This window comes from Anser anser (genome assembly GCF_964211835.1).
Source record: "Anser anser genome assembly, chromosome: 4".
In the NCBI taxonomy this organism is placed as follows: Eukaryota; Metazoa; Chordata; class Aves; order Anseriformes; family Anatidae; genus Anser; species Anser anser.
This window is the reverse complement of record NC_139724.1, coordinates 32,598,234-32,626,136: the sequence shown is the minus strand read 5'-3', so window position 1 is coordinate 32,626,136 and position 27,903 is coordinate 32,598,234. Positions and strand designations below refer to the sequence as shown.

Below are 27,903 nucleotides of genomic sequence, written 5' to 3'. Positions count from 1 at the left end.
TAAGTCCTTAATGAATACCCACTGGTCTTATAAACACATCTATGTCTGAGTGAATTCACCTTGAAAACTCAACTCAAAAAGCAAGGGTTACATGACAGCAAATAACTCAGAAGATAAGTGTAGAAAAGCAGAGCCTTCAGTGTGAGGCATATTTACAATATGTCTGTGTCTGCCTTACTCTACATGCAGTCCCAACAGGCTCCAAACAATACCAGGAACTGTTTATTATCCGCTTCGCAACATCCCGCACCCCTAAAATACACCAGTCACCTTCACCTCTGAAGAACTAGCACTGGAATTATTACCTCAAAAAATAGTCTGACCTCCTCCACAGGCATATTGGTCATTGATAGGCACCTCAGCAGTATTCAAAAGCTTCTCCTTGACACCTGTGTGTCACCAATAGCAGCTAGATAGGAAAAGTAAGCCCTTTCTGCTGCTTTGTTTGATAAGAAGCAGTTTTCAGCAGAACCAGTAGAAATCAGAAAAACCTGCAGTCAGTTGTATCTCGCTAGTCGCTTGGTAGCAAGACAGTTCTGTAGTGAAACACCATTTTGCTGCAACACTTCAAAGCACAAGTAACACTGAATCGTCTCTATTGCACGGAAAAAGAGGCTCATGTGGACTTCATCTCTGTGTGAAGCTCCAGCAGCTGTCTCACATTAACATGCTTAAACACAAACAGTTACAATATAGATGTAAAATTACAAATGTTGAATTAATTTTAAGCTAGCATATACTTGATATAAGCCCTTTTTTCAGTGAGCATCAGCATCCCATAAATCTCAGCTACTGTTGAGGTCTTGGTCCTTATTTTCTTTGGCTGGGTAGTATCTAAGCAGATCTATTTTCTCTCTTTTTCAGGCTTTAATCACTCAGTAAAGTAACTATTATTATTTTGTCTATTGGGGTAACCTGTCCACAATTACATGCTACTTCTATCAAACTTGAAAGGTCACACAGAAGTCATTTTGTGTGCAACCAGATAATGTCATGTGAACAACTGTATTTGGATCTTTTAATGTAAAGAAGTGTAATGAGACTTTATGAATTTTGTGGGAAACTTGCAGATATTTCCTTACCATACATTTGGTTCCCATAAAAGCCCCAAACTAACCCCACTGACAAAATGAAAACCTCTCTCTCTCCTCTGACAGAAGTTTTCTTTGATGTGTATCAGCACCAAACATGAGCGAACACACTTTCAGTACTGAGACAATTTTGATATCTGAACGCTTTAAACCTTTTTGCTTGGCTACCAAGAAGAGTGACTTCCTTCACGGTGGCTTCTGTGACAAAGACAAATGAAGGGGCAGTAGCCAGCCTGAGATGGTCAGTCCCAGTCCTAAAAACTAAGAAGGAGTAACAAGTAAAAATGTTCATTAGTAACATGCTACAAAACTATAACTAACAACCTAGGCTTTTAGAATAACAACAACCTAAAGCTCTTCCTTGTTCTTCAGTTATATCATCTTACCTTTTAAAACTCTTTTGAGAAGAATCTCCTTTGGAGCACACTGTATTAAGCTCTCCATTTATTCAACTCCTCTATCTACTTCCCATCTGTAATACCACCTCTCAATTCCTGAGGAAGCCAAATAAGAGACTTGACAAGAATTGCCTCCAAGTCAACACAGGGATTGCCAAAAAGCAGAATTCCTCCCGTCTGGGAACACCACTGCCATAAACACCTCACAGGGGTTGCTGGGCTTGCGCTGAGATGGTTTCAGAGCTCTTTTCAGAAAATCATAAAACATCTCTGCTCTTCCTCTCCACAAAGCCCTTGGGTAAAGTTAAATGTAAACGCTTATGTACTGCTAACATCCCTCTCTGCTATCAAATGTAAGAGTGCTATTTCCTAGTTATCCACAACATGAATAAGATTTGCATACCAGACAGCTGGATGAACCCTAGCAATGCTAAGATAGTGTTGGCTGAAAAATAAGAGTTGTTAAAATAAAAATACCACCTTTCTAGTATCATCCACACCAAAAGTAATCTCTCCACACAACATTACGCTACCAATTTTGGTATTTACCTGAATTTATAATTCTTCCCAAACACTCAAAAGGCCAGACCTACTAAGAGGGTCCCATTCCTGTCACACTTGCACTCAATCACAAAATTTATCACCTTTAGGCCTCACCACTTCAACTGCAACTGAACAGGTAACTCCACACACTACTTCAAGTCCTGGGCAAGCTCTAACCAGATCCAACTACAGCAAAGCCGTTGCTCAGTAGCCGCAGTCACTCAAACCTCTTCTCCATTTGTTCATTTGATTAACTCTCCATTAAAGAACAGGTCAAGTTGAAGGCTCTCATCCTTATCTTCAGACCTCTTCATTGGAATTAAAGTTCAGCTACCAGAAAGATTGCTTTTAGAAAATGACAGAACTATCAGTCGCACTTTACACATCTAAATGCTCCACCCCCAGCCCAAATGGGGCAAAAATAAGCAGAACCTTTCCAGAAGGGATGAGGACAACAAAAAACCTTAGCTTTACCAAAACAGAAAGCAAAGACTATTTTCTTAAACTACCCTGCTAACACCAATAGCTGAAATGAAATCCCCACCCCTGCCTCAATTATAAAAATCTGGTCAGTGATAGCAAAAGAAAATTTTTCCCTTGAAAAATGTTAAATTTCTTTCAGATGATTTTTCTAATTTCTCTTTTCAATAACACAAACACCAAAGTAGCTGTTCAATAGGAAGAATACACAGTTGCGGGTCAGTTACATCCCATGTCACAAGGATGAGGTCCCCAGATTCTGGAGTGTCTGGAGGACACGCAGTGATAGCACAGGTACATCAACAAGGAGATGGGAAAGAAAGAAAGAGAATCGCTGAAAGGCTGAAAGAACATTGTGGCCAAAGGAAGAATACTGCTATTTGAGGCCTAAAGAAAAGGTGTTGCCAACATCCAGAACAGGAAGATGGATATTGGATATTTGATGAAATGTTGAGGAGGAAGAGGAGAATTCTCACATTTTAGCATCATTTATCGTATACTATCATAGAATCAGAGAATGGTTTGGGTTGGAAAGGACCTGAAGATCATTGTATTCCAACCACTTTATCTGCCTATGAAGTTCACATAGTCTTAGAGACAAACTTTTAAAGCCAGACTGAACGTAGTTCATAAGGAAAGTTTAAAGCTTTTTTCTTACTTCACTACACCAAAGGTCAGAAGTGCATCTTTTCAACAGTGATTTCTACAAGAAGAGTATACATGTAACCACTAAATGAAAATCTCACAAGAGTGTGTTATAATAGTATTTTTATAGTATTGTTATTAGTACTTAGGAAAAAGTGTTTTTCTTATAACAACAAATAAAAATAGTACATTGACAAGTTTTATAAATTAGAGTTAATATGCTCCTTCTCCACTCATTAACATTACACAGCAGTGTCTCATTTTACATATTAATAGCTCCTTTGTCTATGCCATCTGGTAGTACCAGGCTGACAGTCCAAGGGACTGAATAAGGAGGTGGCACCACAGCTCTGCCGTGCTCCACAAATATTTTTTACTCCTGAGAAGAAGCAGGTCAGCTGTACTGGCCCTGGAGTTTGACAACTCTGGTTGGTTTTGTCCCAGAAGATAACGCACACCCAACTCCTTCCTTACTCTAGGCTTCTAATGCCAGCATGGAAAAAGTAATCTTCATGGTTTGTTTCCAAGTTATGCCCTGTGTAATGTTTTCCCCTCCATAACATCCACATTTGCTTTCGTCACTTAGCCTCAATAACAAAGTTGCACATGAAAACATCTACACATCTATTCAATCTCTATGTAGCTAAAGATGAGTATAAACAACCATGTAAACAGCCATCAGCTAGCTCCAGAGAATAACGTCCAGGAAAGTGGAGACAATGAGGTTTTTGGGGGGAGCATCAAGTGTCCACCCCCCTTCCTTTCTCCTCCAAGCAGCCAGGTTTCTTGCTAAGGACAATGAATTCAAGCCTCATGGAAGCATGTGATCCTTCTCAAGAGAAACTAAGCAGCAGCTGTTAAATTTCACATTCTCCTTTGAGCCCTGATTTCACGGTGAGGAGTCAGTATCCTGTTTTCCAAAGAAAGCAGGTGGCTGGTTTCCTTTTCACAATAGGACCTGACCTGTTGGTTCTGGAGCTCCTCAGATGAAGGCATTTGGACACACTACAGCTGCTACACTCTGGAAGAAAGCAAATTTCATTCTGTAATAAAATACTGCCCATGGTCATCATAAAAATATAAAATGTGTGGCTTTAAATTTGTTTTAGGATGGTTGTTGAGGAATTGTAAGATATATGGGCAATCTACACAGCTGGGGCAGAATCTCCCAGCAATGAAGACACTTGGAAATTTGACAGTTACTGTGAACTATAATAATCTCTTAAGGTTTTTCTATACTTGTTGAAATACTGCTTTCACAGACTTTGGGCTTTGATTCTTGTGTTAAACGTCCTTGAACACAGATACTGAAATCAAGCTGCACTTCCTGTATATACGTATCTAAAGACAGGCTGTAACATCTGAAAATTCATTTAACGTAACTCTTTACAATATCACAGAAATGGAGAGAAGAATTCGCAATAGGGAAATTGATAAAGCAGAAGACCTTACAAAGGTTACTCAAAATTATAAAGATTTTATGCTATAATGCCAATGCAAATAGTGCTGGCAAATTCCAGAAATAAAAGGAAACCTAAATGCCAAACCCAAGCATGCTGAATTTTTATGTTCTCCATGGCTGATATCACTGTAGTCAAGGGGATAGATTAAACTGCTATATGACTACACCCTCCAAATTTAGACTTAAATAAACAGGAATAGTAGTATTATGACAGAGAACCAGTCACGATAAAGTTAAAACTGGTCTTCATCTTCCTACCTAAGGCCTAGGTTACTATGTAATTACACTTAATGTAATTGTCCTTAAATATCTCAGTAGAGCCCTCAATACAAGGCATTTTCAAGTGAATTAAAACAGGAAAAGAAGTTTGTCTTTCACTCTGACACCTTGGACAGTGTTGTCCGATAAGGGTTATCAACAGCTTTGACAGAAGATGCTTGTTCTGTTCTCAGAAAAAAGTCAGATGACACTAACAAGGAAAATGAAGAATAATGGTAGTAAGAGGAACAAATGGCTGACAAATCATCCCGGAGTATCTATTTTCACTTTTTTTTTTTTTACCAGTTTAAGCTTCCAACTTGAGTGGACAAGGAATCCAGAATTAGGACTATTAGGACTAAGCTTCACAATTACTAAACTCAAAGTAGGGAAACATCATGGCCAGGAATACAAGAGAACTTAAACTCTGACATAATATGGCAACACTAACAGAACCAGAGAAGTATGACGGTTAATGTAATAAGCTCTGACATTTTACAAAGTTTGCCAACACGTGTCAGCAATTCTCTGCAGGAACAAAACAGATTGACCGCTATCCTGGGTAATGCTGTTTGGAATTTACCAACCACGTTGTAGAAAGACAAGAAAGAAAAACGAATAGTCTTTGGTTGACTTAATTAGAAAAAGAAAAACCCTGCCACACACCAAAAATGCATCATGACAGGACTAACTGTTCCGCATTTGTCACGTTGATGTTACAAAGTGTTCCTGACTGCTAAAGCATGAAATGCAAATGTTGCTGACAAACATAAAAGCTTTTTCAAGAATCTACTGCCATCTGTATCATTAAAAGCATGTTTTTCATATGAGCAAGTTCTTTAGCAGCACAGAAAAGAAGTCACCATTCTGGCTTATGATATGAAGATTTATAATGTAATTCTATTGAGCTGATGAATGTTAGAACACAAAAGTTTAGCACGAACAATTAAAAAGAAACCCCACGTAAGTAAAAATCTCTATATAATTGGAAATGCTATTCTATCAAAATCAGACTTCACAGTTCATATATCTTCCAGTTCACTACGGTGTCACAACATGAAGGGTTTCATGGGATAAAGCAAACAGTGTAGCACTACGTGCCTTTTCTTAGTGACTTTGGGAGAAAGTATTCTTTCCAGACAGAATGCATAAGAAAAATGTAATAATTTGAAACAGCTTCAGTTGCAAATCAAAGAAGAAAAATAAACTAGTCACATGGTCAAAGCACAGAAATATAACGTCTTGATAAAATTTTAAAAATACAGAAGAAGAAACAAAACAAGTGTTTCTAGTTTGTGCAGAGAACTGGCAGCAATGAAATCCCATCCTGATTTAAGCACAGGCACAATCCCTCTGACTGCTCAGTACTGGCTTACCTGAAAGCACATCTGCCTCAGTAACACGGGTGTGCTTCACGTTCCATCTTTTGCTGAGCTTGGAGGCAGAAAACTTTACACTAGGCTGGATGCAAGTCAGAACTAAACCACAGAACTGGTAGGTGAGGTGGAAAAGATAACTAAATATTATTTTTAATTCCCTTTATTACAAAAATTATGGCCAATGGGTGGGGTGGATGGGTGTCTTTTCACGCAGCTCCCAAGGAAAACAGAGATATCTAAAATTTACCAAATGTACCATTTCAAATATCTGCTAGACTTCTAGAAGTTCTCTAGGTACTACCTCTACTAATAGGCAGAAGTAGAACAACTTTCTCCATGCAGGTTCACCACAACCTAGCATTTACATGTAAAGAGGACTTTCTAATCAAACAATAAAGCTTGTGAATGGCAGAAAATTTGTCCTGTTCCATTTAGTATCATGCTAATTCTAACACATTACTGTGATGATCTCTATAGCATAATCTGATCATTTTAAGGCAAGTAGGTATTTACTACGTCTCAGTACCTGAAGAATACTTTCCAGATGCTATCAAAATGGTTAAATAAAGACAAAAGGATTATACAGACATTTACTGCTACCACCTTAAACCTATCCATTTCCAAGACTAGAGTGCACTGAAATATAATCCTTGCTAAAGGAAAGAAGTCTGTTAGACTTTTAAATACTTTAAGCTACCAAATATTTTTCCCACATTCAGTTAACAAACTACACAGTTTTACAATTATCATACATGTAGCATGCCACCTACACTTACTACAGTCTTAATTACAAGATAACAGCTTTACATTTCTGGTAATCTATTTTTCCTATCTACAGTGTACGACAACCAAAGAAAGACTAACACAGAGCATGGAGGTCAGTAATATAATACTCCACTAAGTGACTAGTGAAGGCAGAAGGCAAATAACATGCTGAGCAGGTAAAATTTCTAGGGTGTGTGAATGAAGCCATTAATAATCTCTCCTGCAGAAATGAAATTAAGTAATTACCTTCCCCAAGTGTTACATCCCACTGCAGTGAATGCAGCTGAGGCTGTATCCTCTAAGACTGCTAACACCTGGAAAAAGCAATTAGGTCCCAGAGTAACTCATTACCACTCCCAGCAAATGCCAGGGAGCTTCACCTCAGTGCTCCTGCAGGGAGAAGTGTTCCTAAAGACCTTCACAAATCTATTCCACTTCTACAACCTCATGGCAGGTCCCTCCTTGTCAACCACAGATGTTCAGTCTCCTCCACTTTGTATTGTACTAATTAAAACAAGACAATTAAGTCAGGCTTTCAGTATTAAAGAGGGTACTGGGGGAAATACACCAGCAGAAGTCACAGGGCAAGAGTGGAAATAAAGGAAACTGAAATTTCACAGTAACCTCTTCTTTATGAAACAGAACCTCGCATTGCTGTCCAGGACTTTTCTTCCTCTTTCAACTTTCCTTTCTTATGTTCTATTTCTGCATGGCAAATGCTATGTTCATCCTTCTTTTCCAAAAAAGTGAATCATGAAAATAATGTCACAACGATTAAGAACATCTTCAGTACTAAAAGTATTTTCCAAGCACAAGTCTAAACCTGTGATTGTGGAAAACATATTCTGAATTGTACCTGTCTCAAAGGATCAAGAAAAATCTTTACTTACACATATCACTGTGCACAACCCCCTCCAGAAAATAGAAGATGGGTGCTTGTTTTCTGCCTCAGTCCCTGTGTGAGTGAATTAATCACTGAGCTATTAGATAAGAAGAGAGAACATTGACACTTTTACTTAAATTTCTTTGCTTTCTTTGAAGGATCAAAAAAAAAAAAAGTGCTTTATTTCCAAACAAAGCCAATGTTTCATCCAGCCTGGAGCACCTTATTAATTTCATATTTAATCTGAAAGGGGAAAAAAGCAATAAAATACTTTTCAGGTTTTTTTTCAGACTGAAAGCCTGCATTAATTTTTCAGCTTAGACAAGGCGGGATAAGATGTAAAACATTGAACCAGAAAAAGTGTGATAAAAAAGCTAACAGAAGGCATGACTTTAGGGATGTGAACCAGAGAAGATAACAACCTAATACTGCTACTACTTATTCCGTGCTGCTGGTCTAAATGTCAAAACCATACTGATGACCCAGAAATTTCACCTAAAGGAACTTCTGATTGGTGATGCTGGAGTTACTAAAAACTGATAAATTACCCCAAATCACATAGATTAAAAGAACAAATTAAAAATGGCTCTACCAAATTAATTTTTGTATTTTACATTTTTGAATAATTTATCATATTAAGATCATCCACAATATCAATGCTCCAGCTACAGATGAATATGCTGACAGCCTGCTAACCATGTAGAGATACAAAATCCTCCTGGAGTTGTTAGAAATATGCACGATGCTCCCGAGACTTTAAATCTGTGTTCTGTATTCCAGTTTGCAAGGAGGTCTCTAATGACTGCCCATATGAGGAGGACGTAGTTCTCATGGAAGCTGAATAATTCTAGGCTAGTTATAGTTTAAAAAGTGTTCTTCACTTCACATATTAAACAAGAGTATCCAAATAACTGGACATACAGTTATGTTTCTCTACCTGATAGAATCCCACTTTTATTATCTTTTAAAGAAGCAGCAATACTACCACTTCATTTTTAGAAAATAATTTGACAACAAACGTGAATGGACAGATTACACTATGTTTGATAAATAGCATGTAGATATCTAAAAGGAAGAAGGTGTTTTGGATGTATATGGAATGAGATGGGGTTATCAGCTTGAATTCTAACTCAAGGAAGGGATTTTTCAGCAGCAACAAACAAAAATAAACCCAAATGCCTATCATTTTATCAGGATGTCCTCTGTATTTTTTTGTAACTCATATGTTTACTACTTTAGAGGAAATCTCTTCTTTGAAATGTGTTACTCTTTTTTTTCCATGCATTAATTGCAAATATTTTTTGACCACAGTTTGTTATCCAATACAAATATGTATCAAACAGAAGTCTCACATACCTATGCTCTGACATTACCTTGCCTTAAATGACCAGAACATGTCAAGCACATGAAATGGATATGATTGTGATGGTCTTCAAAAGATGCTGCTGCAACTTATGGTCAGCTTCTGTCTCACAGCTAGAATTTCCCTGCAGATGAGTAGTAGACCAGTACATTTAGTGGTAATCACATGTAGCTTCAAAGCCATATGTGCAAATCCTTACTTCGTAACACAGCTTTTCTAGGTGAGCATCCTTCACTTTGACAGCTATATACAAAAGGAAAACATCCTTTTGCTCTGAAAGCTCATCTGAATCTCGGGCAGTGTGCAGATATTCATAATGTGAAACTCTTACAACAGCATTCATCCCAGAGCTAAAATTCTTTTTTCAAGTGTTTTTCAAGGGTCTTCTTTTCTCCAATTTGGTACATGCAACAGTGAAGTTATAAACAAAAGTAGGCTGAATTATAGCCACCGAAGACCTCATACTCATTGCTACACTGTACTTGGCAACCTTTAAGAACTTCACTGATGCAAGAGGAATAGAAGAACTAAGATGTTTATTCTCCCCAGTCACAATTTCTCATTTCTTGCTTTTTAGGGATGCATCTTATTTAATTGAGTAAATATTAATTCTGAAAGGGATTACAGCTATTCTAAATATTCAGAAGTCCTGAATTATCTAGAGCATTTTTAAAAGTAGGATGGGGAATATGAAAGATGACTGTATGTCTGTTGAGGCTTTCTGAAGGCTTCATTAACAATTCCACACAAGAAAAACGTTTTTAGTAACTGCACAGTGACAATATCCACACTCCTTGTGACAGTTCAGGAATCTTCCCTGTAAACCACTCATGAACTTTGTCTGACATTCTGAATTTGTTTTATAAATAGTGTTTTTTTTTATCGAGTAAATCTCATACACACCATTTCCAGTAAAAGTTTCCAACCACACCTCCCCAACCAGATAAAGTAACTGGCCATTGAAAATAACAATTGCTTCTTTGGCTGAGTGATTAAAGCCAGAAGTGAATTTTCTCCTGCTTGTCCACCAGGAGGAAGCGGAGAGAGCAGAGAATACCCAAGCTAGAAATATTCACTAAGAGAGTGGCTACAACACAAGCTTAGAAAAAGACTTGAAAGATGAGCATAGGGGGCAATCTCAATAATTTTTGGACAAGAGAAAGAAGATGGGGTCTTATTTAACTGGAGACATATAAGATTCATGTGAGAAAAAAGTGGGAGAAAAGCATAGTTACTGAAGAAATGCCGGAAGCTGCAGAAGCCAAGAGGAGCTGGGCAGGATCCCAGCAGTCGCTTGAAAGATTTATGGTATCTCCAGAAGGTGCTTAGAGACCCCCCGGAGGTCCAGATTCCAGGGGCTTAAAGAATGCATGGCCTAATGAAATAAATCCCTAACATATCACCCAGTGAAGTGTCCCAGCAGAGAGGAAACTCTACAAGCAACCCCAGCTAACCCCTATTTTATTATTAAAAAAAAAAAAAAGGAAAAAGAAAAAAACACACACACAAAGCTAGAATGAATTCACATGTGAGTTTGTGAGCCAAGAGAAACATAGATGGTTAGTCCTTAGAGCAAGAAGATGAGATTTTAACAGCTGTAAAGTGTTGAGTTAATGCTCACAGGGTATGTTGCTTGGTGGATTTTTTCCCCATCATCATATGGAACAAAGCTCAGTATCTGCTATAGGCCTCCTCAGCCCTGGGGTTAGATTAGAAGATATCCAGAAAGAATTACAATGATCTTGGAGAAAGAACATCACCAGGAATCAGTTCTTTATGAGGAGCTTTAGCTTCTCAGAGACTCACAAATCAATTAAAGTAATAAAGATATTAGACATGAATACTTCAGACCATGTAATTATAACTTGAGTGTAAAATAAAGAGGGAAATAAACAGTCTGTATCTCAGTTTTAAAGTGATAAGCAAGTAACATTAAAAATGAAAGGGACAGTTAAAGGCAAACAGACAAATACGGGGGTTTGGATATGAGAGAAGACTAGGACTTAAGTCAGTCAGGATAAATATATGTAGATACTCAGAAAAGAATGAGCAAAACTGGGTGTGCTAAGATGAGAAGCCAGCATACTGTTAAAATTGGCCACTGCGTGAGAGGTGAAGGAGTACCTTCCTCACTCTGGTATCAACAATTATCATAACTAATGGGAATGAAAATGCGAGAAAGGAAGTTATACATGTTGAAGTTAACATTAAATCAGTGTTCAGAATGGGAGGATCCGACCTAGAATTGTTAAAGAACTTACAAATAAAACTACAAGGTTGCAGCCAAAACTATTCTAGGTCTTAACAAATCCACCTCTCTTGAAAATACCGAAAGGAGAGGCAACAGTGTAGAAAAGAAGAGCAAATGAACGTGGGCACTGCAGTCCCATCATGCTGACCAAAACAGATACAAACTTTAGAACAAGTTCTGAAGAATAGGCAGAAGATAGAATAAGTGGATAAAAGACAACATTTTGCCAAGTATTTTGGTATCCTTTTGACAATGGATTTTCTAGACACACAAAGCTTAATAGATTTAGTCGATCTGCATTTTGTGAAGCAACATTTCTTTCCATTTTTATTTAGTACAGACTCAGCTATTAGTCAAAAGATCATATGGTTAGAAACCAGGTAAGAAGAAAAGAAAACAAGATGGGAAGGGAAAAGGGAAGTAACAAAGTACATTTTAAGTGGCCTCCAATTAGATACAATAGACATCAGAAATCTCCCAGGAAACAGAAATGTTCTCCAAAATGGTGTTTCAACAACAGAGTTTCAGAAACTTTAGGTTAACGTGTATCCCATAACTGCAGTGTTCTGGAAATGCAACACATGTTCTGGTCTAAGTCCCGAATGTTGGCCTTGGTCCTCAACACAAACAGCTTCAGACAAACCTTTCAGAAAATGAAAAGCAGTTAGACTTTCAAAATGAGTGTTCCCACTGCCAACTCTTTTTCCCCTCCAAAGACACAGGCACAAATGGAGAATTAAAAAAAAAAAAAGAAAAAAAAAAGAAAAAAAAAAAGTAGTAATTAGTGATTAGTTCCAAGAAAATTCAAACCTTACTTCTTTAATTGCAAATCACAAATCTAAGAGATTTGGCGGTTCATTTTTTCAATGAAAAGAGAATGCAAAAGCAGCCTGCTATCAGAACAAAATCATTATAAGACTGCAACACTGCCAAAATTATTGCTAAAGACATCAACTTCAAAGACAGCTAAAGAAAGAAAAGAAACAAATTCCGGGATATGGAATTTTACTTAACAGTAACAAAAATGAGAGAACAAACAACAATAGAAGCCAAATATACATTTTTGTCTTTCTTCTTTCTTTTTAGAACCAGAATGAAATGTCCCCTCTTAGCTCCTTTAAAAATTATATGAACGCGAAACTAAAAGCAAAAGAAATTTTGAAGCTGTGAGTCTGTCTTCAACTGCAACCTTTGGGTAAAATCATTATTCTAGTGTCACTGGTGATGGAAGCACAGACTGCGTTAAAATATGTGACATTAAGAAAAAGTTCTGTGCTCTGGGAAAGTAGGTCATGTTTGTACTGCAGTTTATTTCATCCCCTTGCTCCTACAGCACCATGAATACAGCACTCCCTCTCTCCGCCTTGGAGACACAGGCACACATTAAATTAGCTGGGATTTTCAAAATTCAGAGAACCTGAAAAACCCCCAAAGAACAAGTCCTGGCTGATTTCATCGAGGCTTATGTTCCTAAGCTGCCTGCACACTTGCGCAACAAAGGCTCTTTTGAAAACAGCCTTCCAGCTCCCCACTGCCCCACAACTTCTGCAGCCATCAAGGGGCGCGAGGTTGTCGTACAGCATTACCATATGGTAGCATTTTACACTTACTTTGCACGGGCTTAGCGGTCTATGTAAAGCAGAAGGCAGGCAGGAATTACCAAGTTTGTTCGTTTTTAAAAACACACATTACTGACTTGTGCTGTGAGGTAAACAGCCAGTTTTCCCCGAGCAATGTTGCCCCATCCTATTACCCCAGCACAAGCTGGCAACAGGATTCTGCTGAGGCTTTGAGCATCAACTGCCCCTTGGCACTAATGGCGCTAAAAAGCTACTCCAAAGCTACGCTAGAGTAACTACAATTGTAAGCAAGAAGTCTGAAATGCCTTTAGTGATTTCACCTCTCAAAATGCTATAAAATTATACTCTATTCAATGTCTTTTTGAGCATGAGTAATAGTGCGGCACACAAAATGCGCAAACAGGGACAAAACTGTTGGAAACAGAGCAAGCACTGAGCTGGCATAAATCAGGTTACTAATCCCCTTCCCCCAAACATATCTGTGAATTTTAAGGTTTAAATTCTGTGTTGATACATTCTTGAGATTAATACATTTTCTAATACCACACCAAAAAAAACTATCTATCCAGCAGGCACTTACAGTACAACGTACAGCACAAGCATTAACAAGGTGATAATCCTTGTCTCAAAGAGCTTATTCTCCTCCATCTGACAGCATCTAAAGACAACTGAAAATCTTTTCGGAACAGAAATTTATGTTACAGAACATGCTTTATCTTGTCCATTCCCACATAAGGGCACAACATCACTCCTACAGTAATATCATCAAGTATTACAGTGGTAAAAGTACCAAACTGAAACGTATTCAAGAAATTAGCTAATTAATAAAAGTGTGTGGAGTTTCTTACAGAATCAAACTGGATAAATGTCCAAAGAAATAGCCTATCACAAGATTAACAGTACATCGCTATGTAAAAATAATTAGGTGTCTATATGAGAATGCTTAATATGTAGCCCTACTTTTGTATGGAAGCAGAGATGAAGATATCAATAAAGCCTTGACTTTGATAACAATCTTTGAGAAAACCTCTTTTCTACAAATGGTCAGTCTACTATCAAGGCAGTCATGGTGCAGAAGGCCAACTGGGAGAACAGGCTCCAATAAACTATTACTTTGGTATGACTGGCCATGAGTTCAGAATTTAAAGAAACTACAAAACATAGTACGAAAAAATGAATGTGTACTATAAAATTATACTTTCTGGGGTTTTACACATTAGGAAACAAAAGATGGTGTAGCATGTAACCTACCAGAGGCTGAGTGCAGGAGTGCAGTTTCTCTGATTGGTGACATACATCCAGTTCCTTGGACGCTGCATTAAACCATATGTGTTTATTTATAATTGTAAAGAAAAAAACCACCAAGGCATACACAAGTTGTTTGTCTCACATATGTTCAGTCAGACGTTAGTTAAAAAAACTGCCCTTCCTGTTACCCCTTTCCCAGTACCAGATGTAGGTAGAAGCCAGTGGAAGTGGAGCAGACATAAGCATGACAAGCTAATTCCCTGCATGAGGGACATAGCTGGGGAAGGGGGAAGGGGAGATGAAAACACTACACAGGAGTCCCACAAGGTCAGTGCGGGAGATTGAGACATCTGTCAAGGCTGGAAATCAGTACGTTTGCTTGTATAATAGCAGATATTGTTGTTACCGCAACAGTTTTACTCTTAAAACAGTGCAGCCTGTGAGAGCAAGTAAATAGGCATGACAGCATCCGGATTTTTAAGTCGCATCCAACAGGAATCAGACGCATTAAAGTCTGGCAGAAATGTAATGCTTGTTTTCATTTAAGGAAAGGGAAGAGAGAAGACAGAACCTAGAGCAGCATCTCTAATGCTATGCTGTCAGTTACAAAAGGCAAGTCCACTTCTCAGCAAAGCAGTGTCTCAAAGTCCATAGATGTGACCCTCTCTGGAGCAACCTCCGTATCAATGTGGAGCAGAGGAAAAGGGGTTGCAACAAAAGCATCTTCCCTTAAAACATGTTCTGCTTACTCTCATGTCTCACCCATGAAGGGTGAGGCTTTGGGGTGTACAGTAAACTTCACCCACATAAAGAAAAACCTAGTTAACATTTTCTTTATGCTGCCTGATTTAAAGGAGACTGAGCAAGGAATGAGAATGATACAGATTTGGCACACAGAACAATTTCCTCGGTGATCCACATGCTTTGGTACATAGCTCCTGCACCTACCCTGAAAACCCTAACCTAGTAATTACCAAGAGAACGAGGCAGAGATTTTACACCCACACACCGCTGGCCAGCATACAGGTCCTTAGGGACACTCCTGCTGCATTACTGTGTGCTGGTGGTCACTGTGAATGCTGACAGTTACTACGTGTGGTCCTGTACGTGTTAAATAGGATGCAACTGTTTAAACTCCTGCACATTTATATATACATATATATGTATATAGGTACACACACACATTTATTAGGAAAGCAGTTCACTACCAGAAGGTGAGAAGTGTTTGCACATCTTCTGTTGCCGAATCAAATACACCATTACTGGATATGTTCTCCAGGTATGATGCAAATCCTTTGCAGTCCTACATTCACCAGAGAAGAATGATTTCACTCAAGTGCCAATGAAATTAAAAAGCTCCTGAACTGACTGAATGAACTGTGACTTATAAGTAATATATTAAAAATCTATTACTCTTCCTGAAAGAAGCCTCTTTTGCACAGATTACGTACATCTGTGCCAAGTGAGCTCTGTAGTATTTTCCACCAAGTGTATTGTGTCAGCTGATATCTGTGCCTCTGTGCTGTTGACACCTATTGTGGGATTTTCATAAGCAATCTGGCAGAGCCCCCCACTCTTTGCTACAGCGGTGTTCTTACTCCTTACCACTTAAGAGGGAACAGGGAGTAAGGGTTGCTTAAACAAACCCTATCATTAACGCATCACAGAACAAGTTTCTCCTACATGCACAGTGCACCAAATCCCATAAAACTCCTGAGTAGGTTCTAAATCAAACTCATGAATTTTAAAAGACAAATGCAGACTCTATAAATCATTCATGTTTTTTAAGCGTGCAATTAGAAGTTTGTTTTCAAGAATGAATAAAGCAGTGAAATAAAAACAAGGGCTTGCTCTGTGATGTGTCAATCTCTTTGCATTGCAAGCTAGACCTTAAGAGGTTGTGAACTCATATATTTCCCAATGCTTTAAAACCTTCCAGGAAAGACTAAGCCTTCTGCTTACCCAGCAATTTATGAAAATCTATACGGATGATAAACTGACGTTAATGTTTGATAAATGAATAGACAGGCCATAGCCAGCCATTTACAGCTTATTTATAATTTGCTCGAGTGTGGCATAAAACAACTGCTGAAGTCAGCTCTTTGATTAAAGGTGAACACCAGCAAAACCATTGCTTTTCTGAAGGGGCCTGGCTCCCATCTGAAACAGTAGCACACCAACCACTAACCCAAAAAGTCAGTGACTATGGAGGAACTTACTTCTACCTCCCACTTCTCATATCCGTGCATTGTTAGGATCAGTGCTTCCTGCACCTACAAAGCATGCAGCCTGTGCTTAAGACCAGCACTGAAAGGATAGCATCAAGAATCGGACTCTCATTACTATAAACTTTTCAGTTATTGAACGAAACTCTTTTCCTATTATTAAAAAGCTAAAGGGCACCAAAATTAGAATTCTGAAGCAAAAGAATATTTAAAAATCCTACTCATTTAAAGAGACTTTAAAGCAATCATTAAAATCATGTATTTTGCTTTCTGAATTTTTTCCTTTCCTCCATCTCCATACAGGAATCATCAGAATATTGCACAGTCAAAGAGCCACTTATTATTCTCTGGGCCCAGACCATCCATACTTGTGAAGCTACATATTTTATAGATCAAATAAAGTTCAGGGCAGCCATGAAAACTGATTTTATTCTGCAAAGCTGTTATAATCTACCGAGAATCTACTGAATGGCTTCCGGAGTGCAAAAGGATATCTGTTGTGAATTTATAGAAAAATAATTGCTTCAAAATCATATACCAAACAGATAAATCATGATATGGTGACTGCTGTCAGACTTAATAATATAGTATTAATTGGATGGATGAATGAATAAATACTGTTGCATTGTAATTAGAGGTGAGATGATTGATTTCTTTGCTGTAACTGTAGTTCAGCCTGGCTTTTGGTCTCCCTGTTGTCAATTACAGTAGCTTTAAAATGTATCATTCTAAGTCAACAAACAAAACCTAACTCTTCCCTGCAGCTGAATTCTTGAAATAGGATACAGCCAAGCTAGACCTGGAAAGCTCAAGAAACTTAAGAGTTGCCCACATGGCCTGATCTCCTCCAGCCTCTTTTTCTCTTACGTCTAGTGAGGATGAGCCAGATTTTACAGCTCCTTATAGTCTAGTTTGTTGGTTTCATTTCTGTTTCTAGTAACCGCAGCGTGGATGAAATGATCTAAAACCAAAACCTTCAGAGAAAGGACAGTCCTTTCAGCTCCCTGCTTCAACATTCAGGGAAAGAAAAGAAAGGAAAATGCAGTCTGCAGGCTGTGCTGCTACCTGGTCAGGGGCCCAGCAAAAGATTACAGCCTCCAAGCCTCCATCACTTCTAGCAGGGATGTATCCCTCATCCCTTTTCATACTCTTACTTTTCTTTCTTTTTATTTTGCAGAAAGCAGAGAAAAAATGAGGAACAGCTGCATGTTAAAATGTCCTTTTTAGAACCCTCTCCTTCTGGTAGTGCCTCTTGGAAATGTGTATTTCAAGTAAAAACAGTTTATCTGAAATATACTAAGCACTTAAACAAAAATCAAAAACAAAGCAACCTTCTTATTATACCTTTAAATATTATTTTATAGAAACCTGCAGGCCTTTCCCTAATCATGGACTAATTGCAAGTGTACTTAGGCTAGCTTCTAGGGCTCTAAACAAAATCTTTCTTTGCTGTCATTGCATTTACAAACCCCTCACAATCTCAGCACCAGAAGGACCGTCATTTTTAAATAAAAGGAACGGAGGAGCTCTAACCAGTGAGTTAAAACAGCCTCCTTAATGGACCAGAAAAGTGCAAGTTGTCATAACAGCGGAATGTACATAGGTCTTTATCATTTGACAGTTAACATATGTTTTTTCTCCTGTGCTGTCAGAGATCACTCAAAAGCCAATAAACATATTTTCTGATAAACCATGAAAGAAAATGAACTTAGGAAAACAAGAAAACTCTACTGACATGACTGTCACTAATTCATGACGATTTATGTTCTCTTCAAGATGCAATTACAGGCTTTTAACACATTATTATACTTTTCCTAAGAACTCATGTGCAGAATTAAGTGAGCTACGTTCCTGCCACAGAGCACCTCACAAGCTCCAGCACACTCCGGCTGGGGAAGCAAGTTTAACCTACCAGTCCCAAACATATACAGAATGTGCCGTGCTGTGTAACACAAAATAAACACCTCCATTAAGCTTGAAATAAGAGTTCAGCTGAGATCTGCAACAGCCACCAAATCTCTTTCTAACTCTAAGCTCTGCATAGCCCAATAAGGGACAAATAGTCATTTACGCAGGAGTCCCTGGAGGACACAAAGCAGAACTGGCACATTTTTGCTTCACCAAGGTAAAAGGTACAACCTAAGGAAAAGAGGCGCCAACCTGATGTACTGAATTATTTTCCTTTAAATCAAGTTTTAGCCTGCTGCATGAGAGACAAAGAAAATATATTGCTGCTTCAGGTAGGAGACTGAAAATCCTGACAGACCTCGCAACTCAGTACTCTAATTTTGAGATAGATGTATTGTACTAGAGAGAGCCATTTCAATGAGTATTACAAAGCACTGCAATCACCTAAAAAGCTCGAAAATGAAATTAGTAATGAGAATTTAACCTGTGTTATCAAGTCAGGTCAACGGGAAAACTTTATTCCTCAATTCATTACATTAGGAGTAAGAGAATGGCTCACAAGAGAGACACTCGGTCACACTCATCACCCTTAGGCCACAGAGGTGCAATCATCACAGAGGCATAAATCATCGTCTGTTAAACCCAACTGAACTTGCCAAGCTGACACCAAGGAGCAAGGAAACAGGACATCATCATCATCATCACTCAGCTGTCCACAGGCTTTGCAATCACATTGCTCCATTAGACTGGGATGAAAAGTATAGAAAGAAAAAAAAAAAAAAAGAAGAAAGCCAGAGCTGCTCTCGCTTTTTGTCCATCTTATCTCCTTTCTAGGTCATACTGAAGATCCACAGAAAACAGACTCGTATTATGTTGAAAGTTCCCTTACCCAACCTGTCCTGACTTGCATTTTACTTATGAAAGCGCCCCAAAGGCTACAAGTTCAGAAGTGCTGCCGCCTCAGAGACCATTGCCCTTCAACGGGAACCATGAAACATGCCCCTTGTTCACCCTGCAGCCACCGTCCTTCGCAATGTGCCATAATGGTGACCACACCGCACAAACTCAGCCTACACCATCTCCTGCATAAGACTTGATTCAATTACCCATGGTAATCCTTATATTTTAACAAAGGTGCGTCTACCACAACCTTTTACAAGACAGAAGTTCAGTAGCCAAAAAGAGACAAAAATGTGATAAACTCTAATAACATCTTCAGAAATCTAGTTATACGTGTTTCACTGTATACCTGTGCAGTACTTTCCAATGTCCAATCACTTCCACATTGATCTTCCCTTTTCTTCATTTAGACTTTTTCCCATTTGTCTGCTCAGATTTCTGATCTCACCTGTGTTATTTTCTTCAGTGATGCAATCATTACATTGCCACGCTTCTTTCTATCTTAGCCAATGTAAACAAACACCACTTATTTTTCAGGATGCAGATTCTCCTTTCCTGGGAAATCTTCACCAGAAGGGAGAGCTTTTTGCCAACACGGAAAATCCTGTCCCTATGCCTGGAAATGAGCAGTGGTTGCAGCAGCTGCTGAAAACTCCATGTCCCCTAAGTGCAGTGCAGTTAATTCCTTCAACCAGTGACTTTCTACAAAACAGCAGAAACCACTGACAGACAGGCTTAAATGCAAGTTGACACACTTCATTTATCTACCCCATGAGATATTATCCCAAAGGCAAGGAGGCAGAAGGGAACGAAAACCTAACTGAGAGTCACAGCCAGAGTAAAAGGCCTCACAGAAGGAAAGAAATCTCCCATCAACAGCGTGCAGCGAAGAACACAAGGGAACAAATTGCCCAGCATTTTGTGGTGTTTGTTTTCAGGAGGAGCAATAACACATTCTGGGGTCACCCCCTCTTCATGCTAGCTCTGAAGTTCAAGAGCCAAGTGAGAGCCAGGACTCCTACCATGGATCCTGAAAGATGGCTTGGCCAAAGCAAAAACTATTTTCTTCATTCACAGCACCCACTGAAGCTACAACAGCAATGAAAATGAAGCCACCTGCTTTATGAGAGCTTTTCCTGCTTATGACAGGTGAATAGGATGAAAGCAGGGAAAATGGATTGGAAATGGATATTTTAAAAGGGAGCACGTTTAAGGATTAAACCTATTAAGCCTAGTAAGAAATGTGGGCATCACTCCAATGGTACAGGATTAATCTGCACGCAGAAACAGCAGCTTCCTTCCCCGGCAGTCCAAGGGATGCTCATTTCCTATTCCTCCCACACTCTGGATCACCTTTGGCTTTAATCTCGCAGGTCTGATCATCCACCCATGTAACCTGCCTACTTTTTCCTACTCTCTAAGAAGGATCACGGCAGCCTGGTGATGTTTGCAAAATTCAGCACACCCTGGATGATACCCTCGCATGTGGTGCTTTGACCTGCTAGAAAACCTGTATCGAGCAAGTACCAAACCCCAGCATTTCTATTTTTTTCCCCAGGTCCTTCAAGCAGCGCCTGTCCGGCCAAACCACACGCACGAGTCGCTGTGTTTCAGCACCACGGACCGCAGGGGCCCCGCGCACCAGCCCTGCAGCCAGGTTTTCTCGTTGCTTTGGGATACGAGATACAAAGCTGAAGGCTTTCCAGTGTAGAAATTCTGAAATCTTCCAAGCTAAAGGCAGAAGGGGTATCTGGCAAATCCTGGCCTTGAAAAACCTCCATTCAACCTCACTTACGCAGGATTTTTTGATGTACAAAAGCGGACATTTTTTTCTATCAGCGTTAATCACTTTCTGTAAAGGCAGGGTGAATTGATTCTCTTCATTATCCGAGAGAGCTCTGACAACATTACAAAGCCCCAGAAATGCTTTTTAATGTCAGGTCCCTCTGTGTCACACTTGCTCTCTGCCATAAAGTTCCCCTGTGCACCACACTTACCCTCCGAGATGTGTGATCTTACTGATTCTACACTGAGGACTCTCCCAAATCCTCCAAAGCGGGCAGCTTAAACAGGCTGTTTAACTGTGTGGGGCTTGGAGAGAGCCGGCACCTGAATCTCTGCAGATCCAAGCTTTTGTGCTCATTACCTGGGCTGCTTCACGTTGCAGAAGGTGTAAGCGATATTTTTATTCTAGGGCAGAAAACCTAAAGCCCTAAAACCAAGAAAATAAGCACCCGTAGGCTGTGTAGGCTATGACTTAGCCACCACAGTGCACGGCGCTGCTGCTCCCATCCCGCCCGGAGGGCCGGGGCGGCCGTCGGGGGGACGGGGCCGTCGGGGCGGGCTGGCCCTCGGGGGGACACGGCAGCCGAGGTGACACTGCCGTCGGGGGGTCACAGCCATCGGGGCGGGCCGGCTGTCGGGGTCACGAGGCCGTCGGGGGCACGGGGCCGTCGTGGGGCCGGTGCCGTCGGGGGTGCCGGCGCCGTCGTGTCCCGCCCCGGGGCTCACCTGCAGCAGGCAGCGGCCGGGCGCGGCGTGCTCGGGGAGGCGCCCGCGGTAGACGCGCCGCTCGAAGCGGGGCTCGTTGTCGTTGGCGTCCTCCAGGCGGACGCTGAGCCGGGCGGAGGCGGAGCGGGGCGGGCGGCCGCCGTCGCGGGCCACCACCCGCAGCTCCAGCGCCGCCTGCCGCTCCCGGTCGAGGCGGGCGCGGGTGCTGACGGCGCCGCTCCGCGCGTCGATGCGCAGCAGCGCCAGGGCGGCGGGCGCGCCCTCCAGCGCGTAGCGCACCTCGGCGTTGGGCGAGCCCGGCTCGTCGGCGTCCGAGGCGCTGAGGCGCAGCACGGCCGTGCCGGGGGAGGCGGCCTCCGAGACGGCGGCGCGGTAGTGGGGCTGCGCGAAGGCGGGCGCCTCGTCGTTGAGGTCGGCGACGCGCAGCAGCAGCGGCTGCTCGGCGGAGAGCGGCGGCGCGCCGCCGTCGCGGGCCACCAGGCGCAGCTCGTAGAGGTCGCGGCGCTCCCGGTCGAGCGGGGCCGCCACGCAGAGGAAGAAGACGCCGGCGCCCGCCGGGCGCAGCGAGAAGGCGCCGTCGGCGCCGCGCAGGGCCAGCGCCACGCCGGGCTCGCCGCCCGCCTCGTCGGCGTCCGAGACGGAGACGCGGGCCACGTAGTCGCCCGGCCGCGCCCCCTCGGAGACCCGCGGGCCGCCGCTCTCGGTGAGGAAGAGCAGGCGGATGGCCGGCCGGTTGTCGTTCACGTCCAGCACGGCCACGGAGACGAGCGCGCTGGACACCTCGGGCTGCGCGCCGCCGTCCCGCGCCTCCACCACCAGGCGGTGCAGCGCCCGCGCCTCGCGGTCCAGCGGGCGGCGGAGCCGCAGCACGCCGCTGCGCTCCTCCACGGCGAAGTAGCCGTCGGGGTCGCTCTGCCGGCGGTTGATGGCGTAGCGCACCTCGCCGTTGGCGCCCAGGTCCGGGTCGGTGGCCAGCAGGCGGCACACGGCCGTGCCCGGCGCCGCGTCCTCCCGCAGGCGCGCCCGGTACTCGGCGCGGCTGAAGGCGGGCGCGTTGTCGTTCTCGTCCAGCACCCGCACGGCCACCCGCAGCCGGCCGCGGCGCCGCGGGCTGCCGCCGTCCCACGCCTCCACCACCAGCCGGTGCTCGGCCGCCCGCTCCCGGTCCAGCCGCCGCAGCAGCACCAGGTCCAGCGGCTCCGGCGGCGAGCCCGGCGCCGGGCGCCCGTAGCGCAGCGCGAAGAGCGGCGGCTCGCCGGCCGCCAGCAGCGCGTAGCCCTGCGTGCCGAAGCGGCCGGCGTCGGGGTCGCGGGCGGCGGGCAGGCGGAAGGCGGTGCCGGGGGGGCTCAGCTCCGACACGTCGAGCCGCAGGCGGTCCCTCGGGAAGCGCGGCGGGTGGTCGTTCACGTCGGCCACCGCGATCTCCACCTGCACCACGTCGCCGCGCAGCGTGGCCGCCGCGAAGCTGTAGCGCGCCCGGCGCTCCCGGTCCAGCCGCCGCGCCGTGCGGATGATGCCCGTGTCGGGCTGCACGTGGAAGTCGGCCAGCACCGCCGACTCGCCGCTGCCCTCCGACAGCAGGAAGCCCCCCGGCGGCGCGGAGCCCTCCGGCAGCCCGGCGCGGATGTCGCCCACCAGCGTGTCGGCCGGCAGCCCCTCGTCCACCGCCAGGCTCAGCTTGTAGGCCGGCGCCGCGCCGCCGCCGCCCGCCGCGCACAGCCACAGCCACAGCGGCACCAGCGCCCGCCCCGACGGGGCGGCCGGCGCCGGGGCTCCGCCGCCGCCTCGCCCCCCTCGGCCGCCCCGGCACCTGTCGCCGCCGCCGCCCCGCCGCCGCCCCGCCATGCTCCTCCGCTGCGCCGGCAGGAGAGCCTGCGAGCCTGCAAGGCGCTGCGAGGACGAGCGAGTGCGAGGGGGCGGGCAGGGCGGCTCCCCGCCGCCGCCACCGCCCCGCGCAGCCCCCGCCCCGCCGCCCCCCGGCGCTCGGAGGGCTGGGGGGGCTCGGGCGGGAGCGGAGCGCCCCGGGGAGCCGGGGCACGCGGGGGCACGGGGAGGGATTTAAATCGGACGGAAACCTGCGAGGGTTTGCCGTGTTCGGCCAGGATTTTTCTCGCCTTAATGTTCGCGTCTTCGCTTTCTAGGCTCGCTCTTTATCCCAGCGTTAGGTCAGTAAACAGCGCTCGGCACGGCAGGGGAGCACTTACCAGGAGTAAGCTCTAAGGAGGAAGTTGGGTCGGCTTGAGTGGGACCAGGATTTCCTTCCTTTTTCGCTATTCCTGACTCCCGTATCTGACTGGGAAGAATTAGTGATTCTTCGGTGCCACCGAGAATATACGGCGTCATATAAATGCTAAGTACCAGACATCCATCTTCCCGTGAAAGCTACGTGCGATGCTTCAACAGTTACCTGCAGCCTCCTGCTGCTCCCGCTGCTCCCTTCCCAAACTCCATTTCCCCTTTCTCCTGCCGGCCAGTCGGAGAAAAGCACATTCATCCTAGGGCAGACAAGTGAAATCAGGGCAAAGAAAATAAAGTGGCAGGAGGAGATGCTGCGGGTTAGGTCCCCTGCTATGAAGGAGCATGGGGCACTTGGGAGAGCAGCTCTTTTGCTACTTGCCTCCCTAGGAACTGCTACCCACATCCCACTGCCAGAGCACCAGTTCCCTGAGGAAGGGGCAAAGCCGCTGCAACAGCCCTGAAAGTATCCACGTAGGGCAGGAGAAGGGAAGAGAAGGGTGGCTTTTTCCCACGTTGCTATAACCTAAAAAGTCAACATACCGAGGTAAGAGGGAAAAGCAGTTTTCAAAGTAAGTCTGGAAGTCTGCGAGTGTGTGTGCCTGCATGTGCGGGAGGGGAGAGGCACAGATCGTATCGCTACATCTGACTGGCCTCCCTACGTAGAGAGACAGGGCTGAGCAAAATCTAGATTTTGTCAGATCTTCTTAGGCACAGTGCAAATTCTGAGAAAGTCTCTGTATATTTATATACTGCGATAATTACAAGCATAGAAGCAAGAAGGAAACGCTGAGGCCCTTGCCAGTTCCATTCATATTCATTGAGAAAACACATGGATCCTCCCCAAGTCACAGATGTTCAATATGAAAATGCCTAAATTCCATTGAATCACAGCAAGTTTGGAAAAACTGCCATGTCCCATGCAGCCCATGCAGTCACTAAGAAAACATGTGAATCATGTTCAGTCAGGCGCGTTTACTGAGGAAATAAACAAAACCTGCTGTTGCCAAGCTCAGGCAGTGCCTAAGGAGCAAGGTTCTGTATTCAGACACAGCAAGCATGGAGGCAGCTGGAAAAAAAAAAAAAATAAGACGGACTTAGCTGTCTGAGGTTCTGGCAGTATAGAAATAGATAACCCAGCATCCCTGTGTTTTGTGAGGCCAGGGCACATCATCAGTTTTACATCATGTAAAGTCATGTAAAACCCTGCCCAACTGCAGCATGTTTCCAGAAATGCCGCATCTGTGGGACAGCACAGATGTGCTGCCTACTTTGAGCCCTACCTCGTGAGTGCTCCTCCACCTTCTTTGTCCTTCTGCCTCCTCTGAGCATTTTCTTCCTTTCTCCATTCCTTCTTAAGCTTTTTGTCCCCCTCTCTTTTGCCGTGTTCATGATCTCATTCCCTTTCTTCCACAAATCACAAACAGAAGTTTCTAAATTTTGAGGAGATGCTTGCAGTCTCCTGGATATATTTAGCTACCCCCGCTGTTCCCCATCTTCCCAGTGACATGCTGACCTATGTGTAAAATAGAAGTGGCATCACATCAGGCACAAAGGGAAGCTACCACAGCAACGTTATCCCAAAGGAAGGGTGCAAATTTTCAGTGCACTACCCCGACATCCCAAATGAGTCATTCTTGCAGCAACAACACTTGGCTGCTACTTACATCTTCTACCTAAGCTTATGGTGTAAAGAGCAGACAGAATAGCGTGCTGTGTATTTGTACCCCTACTCATTTTGTTGCACTTAGACATGACCTTGTTTGAAGGCAAGGGATGTTGGCTGGCGCCAAATGCTTTCCTGGAGGTGGCCACCCCTGCCTTTATAGGCAGGTGAAGAGCTCACGCCAACACTTCCAAAGCAGTGACGTTTCCAGCAACCTGGCGTTCCTCCAGGCAGCCCCACGTCGGCACCGCTATGCTGTGCAAGGCAGCGACCTGCGGTGATCCCGGGGCAGCTCCGTGTGCCAGGTCAGCTGTCCTTGTGGCAGGGACCCAGCCTCCAGGAAGAGAGCGAGGAAGGAAGCGGGGCCAATAACTGGATCAGCTGCTCAAATGTAACCGGCCCGTGATTGTAAGTCGATGCTCACCATGGTTTAATGCTCCTTGGGCTAATCGGAAATTCTTCCTCCTTCAAGGAGAATTAAAATGTAGCAAAGCAAAGCTGTGGTACAATACTAGAGCACAAAAGATCACTGAAAGAGATCACGTCGTCACAGCCATGAAGGTCCCTCACTGCTAGACTTACTGGTACCTACACACATCGCCTTGCCTACGCAGCAGCTGTGGCAGCCTCAGATGTGTCCCCAAGACACTCAGGACCCATGGAGCTGAGGTGGTGCTGAAGCAGCACGACTGCTTCCCTTCCTGCAGCAAAGTCAGCCCACAGCAGCCGCTCCAGCCAAACCAGCTGGCTCTGTACTGACAGAGAGCCGGAGCTCTTCAGGTCCTTTCCAGCATGCATTATATGGGAGGTAGCAGCCAGCTGAGGGCAGAGGGTGGCTGAACTGCTCCAGATAGAGCTGAAAAAAAAAAAAAATGGAAAAGTCTTTCCATGAGGTTATTTCCTGTGCTGTCTGAGGACAGTACGGTGTCAGCTGCTTGTTACTGACTTTCAGCAAGTGGGCACCATGCTTGCGTTTCTGCCTACCAGATGGCGTTCCCTGATCCTCTGTGGGTTTGGTTTAAGGACACGAATTGGGTTTAATCAACACTGGAACAACAATTTCCATTAACCCCAGTGCTATTTTTCCTACACTGGATTGCAGAGATCCCATACAAATCACCTTTCTGGCAGAACTGTGGGGTGGGGAAGCACTAATATCTCCAACTATTGCAGCTGGATCTAAGGAAGAATGCCTGTCCACAGCCTTACCGGCTGGGGTCACTTCGAATACTCAGCCTGGGATACATGATGTATGGAGAAAGCGTTAACTTTGCAGATCATCAGGCGTTTCATTATTTATAGCTCCCCAGGCAGGCGTGTATTGATTTCAGCAACACCTCTCTGAAGGAGTGTCAGCTGCACAAAAGATTTGCCAGTGACCAAATGAAGGCTGGTCACAGTGACTGTAATAGAAAGCAATGTACGGGACTGCTTTTCCTACTAACGCAGCACAATGTAGTTAAGAGTGATTTGATTTTATTTCGTTTTCCTGGGAGCCATCCCGTCACTCTTGAGCACAAAGTGTTTTGCTGAACTCCTTTTGCTGCGGAACAGATGCTTGAGCATTCACTAATCAAGAATCACTTCATTGCCAGAATCCGATGGGAAATAGCATACCTGATTTTGCCTTCCAACATAGGAGAGGCTTTCAAGCTGTTTTGAGAGAATGAGGCTACAGGTAGGAAAAGTAGTAGTTGTTTTTTTATTGTTATTATTTTTTCTTTGTAGTTCCAGGTGTGCTGCAGTGCCTTTGCCTCTGTGGAGTGGGTGTTGCTGCTGCCTTCCATGTGCAATCACTTCAGGATTTGTCACTCGGTTATAACCGTCTAAGTAAGATTACCCAGATCGATAACTTCACATTAACTTTATTTCTAGCTCACTTATCTCATGTGCTATCATCCAGGCCTAATCTGTCCCGATGTTGTGTTTCCATCACAGACCTTTGGTAGTCTCTCTGCCATCAATCTCGCCCCGTTTGTACTCCATGCCTTTCCATCTACCAGCCAGAGCACCGCACCACTTGTCAAGTGTACTGCTCCTAGCTGCCTCGCAGCCAGCCGGTAGGTTCACCAAACAGCCTGGGAAATCCAAATTCCTTCTTCTGTCCACATC

The 27,903-nt window shown here is 43.8% G+C and overlaps 1 protein-coding gene across 8 annotated transcripts in view; it reads right to left on the bottom strand.

Moving 5' to 3' along the window:
• Positions 1-23,735, bottom strand: part of DCHS2 (dachsous cadherin-related 2) — a gene marked incomplete at its 5' end in the record, with an annotated part of 107,218 nt that extends 83,483 nt beyond the window's left edge. Inside the window, 3 exons of one of the 8 annotated variants that reach the window (XM_083835074.1) lie at positions 6,254-6,368; positions 6,513-6,610; positions 7,121-8,593. In XM_083835074.1, the coding sequence (XP_083691200.1) occupies positions 6,254-6,265 (12 nt within the window). Of the gene's footprint in view, positions 1-6,253; positions 8,594-21,890 lie in introns of those variants that run through there. The other 7 variants (XM_083835068.1, XM_083835069.1, XM_083835070.1 and 4 more) reach the window with 7 other exon arrangements.
• Between the last annotated feature and the right edge of the window lie 4,168 nt (positions 23,736-27,903).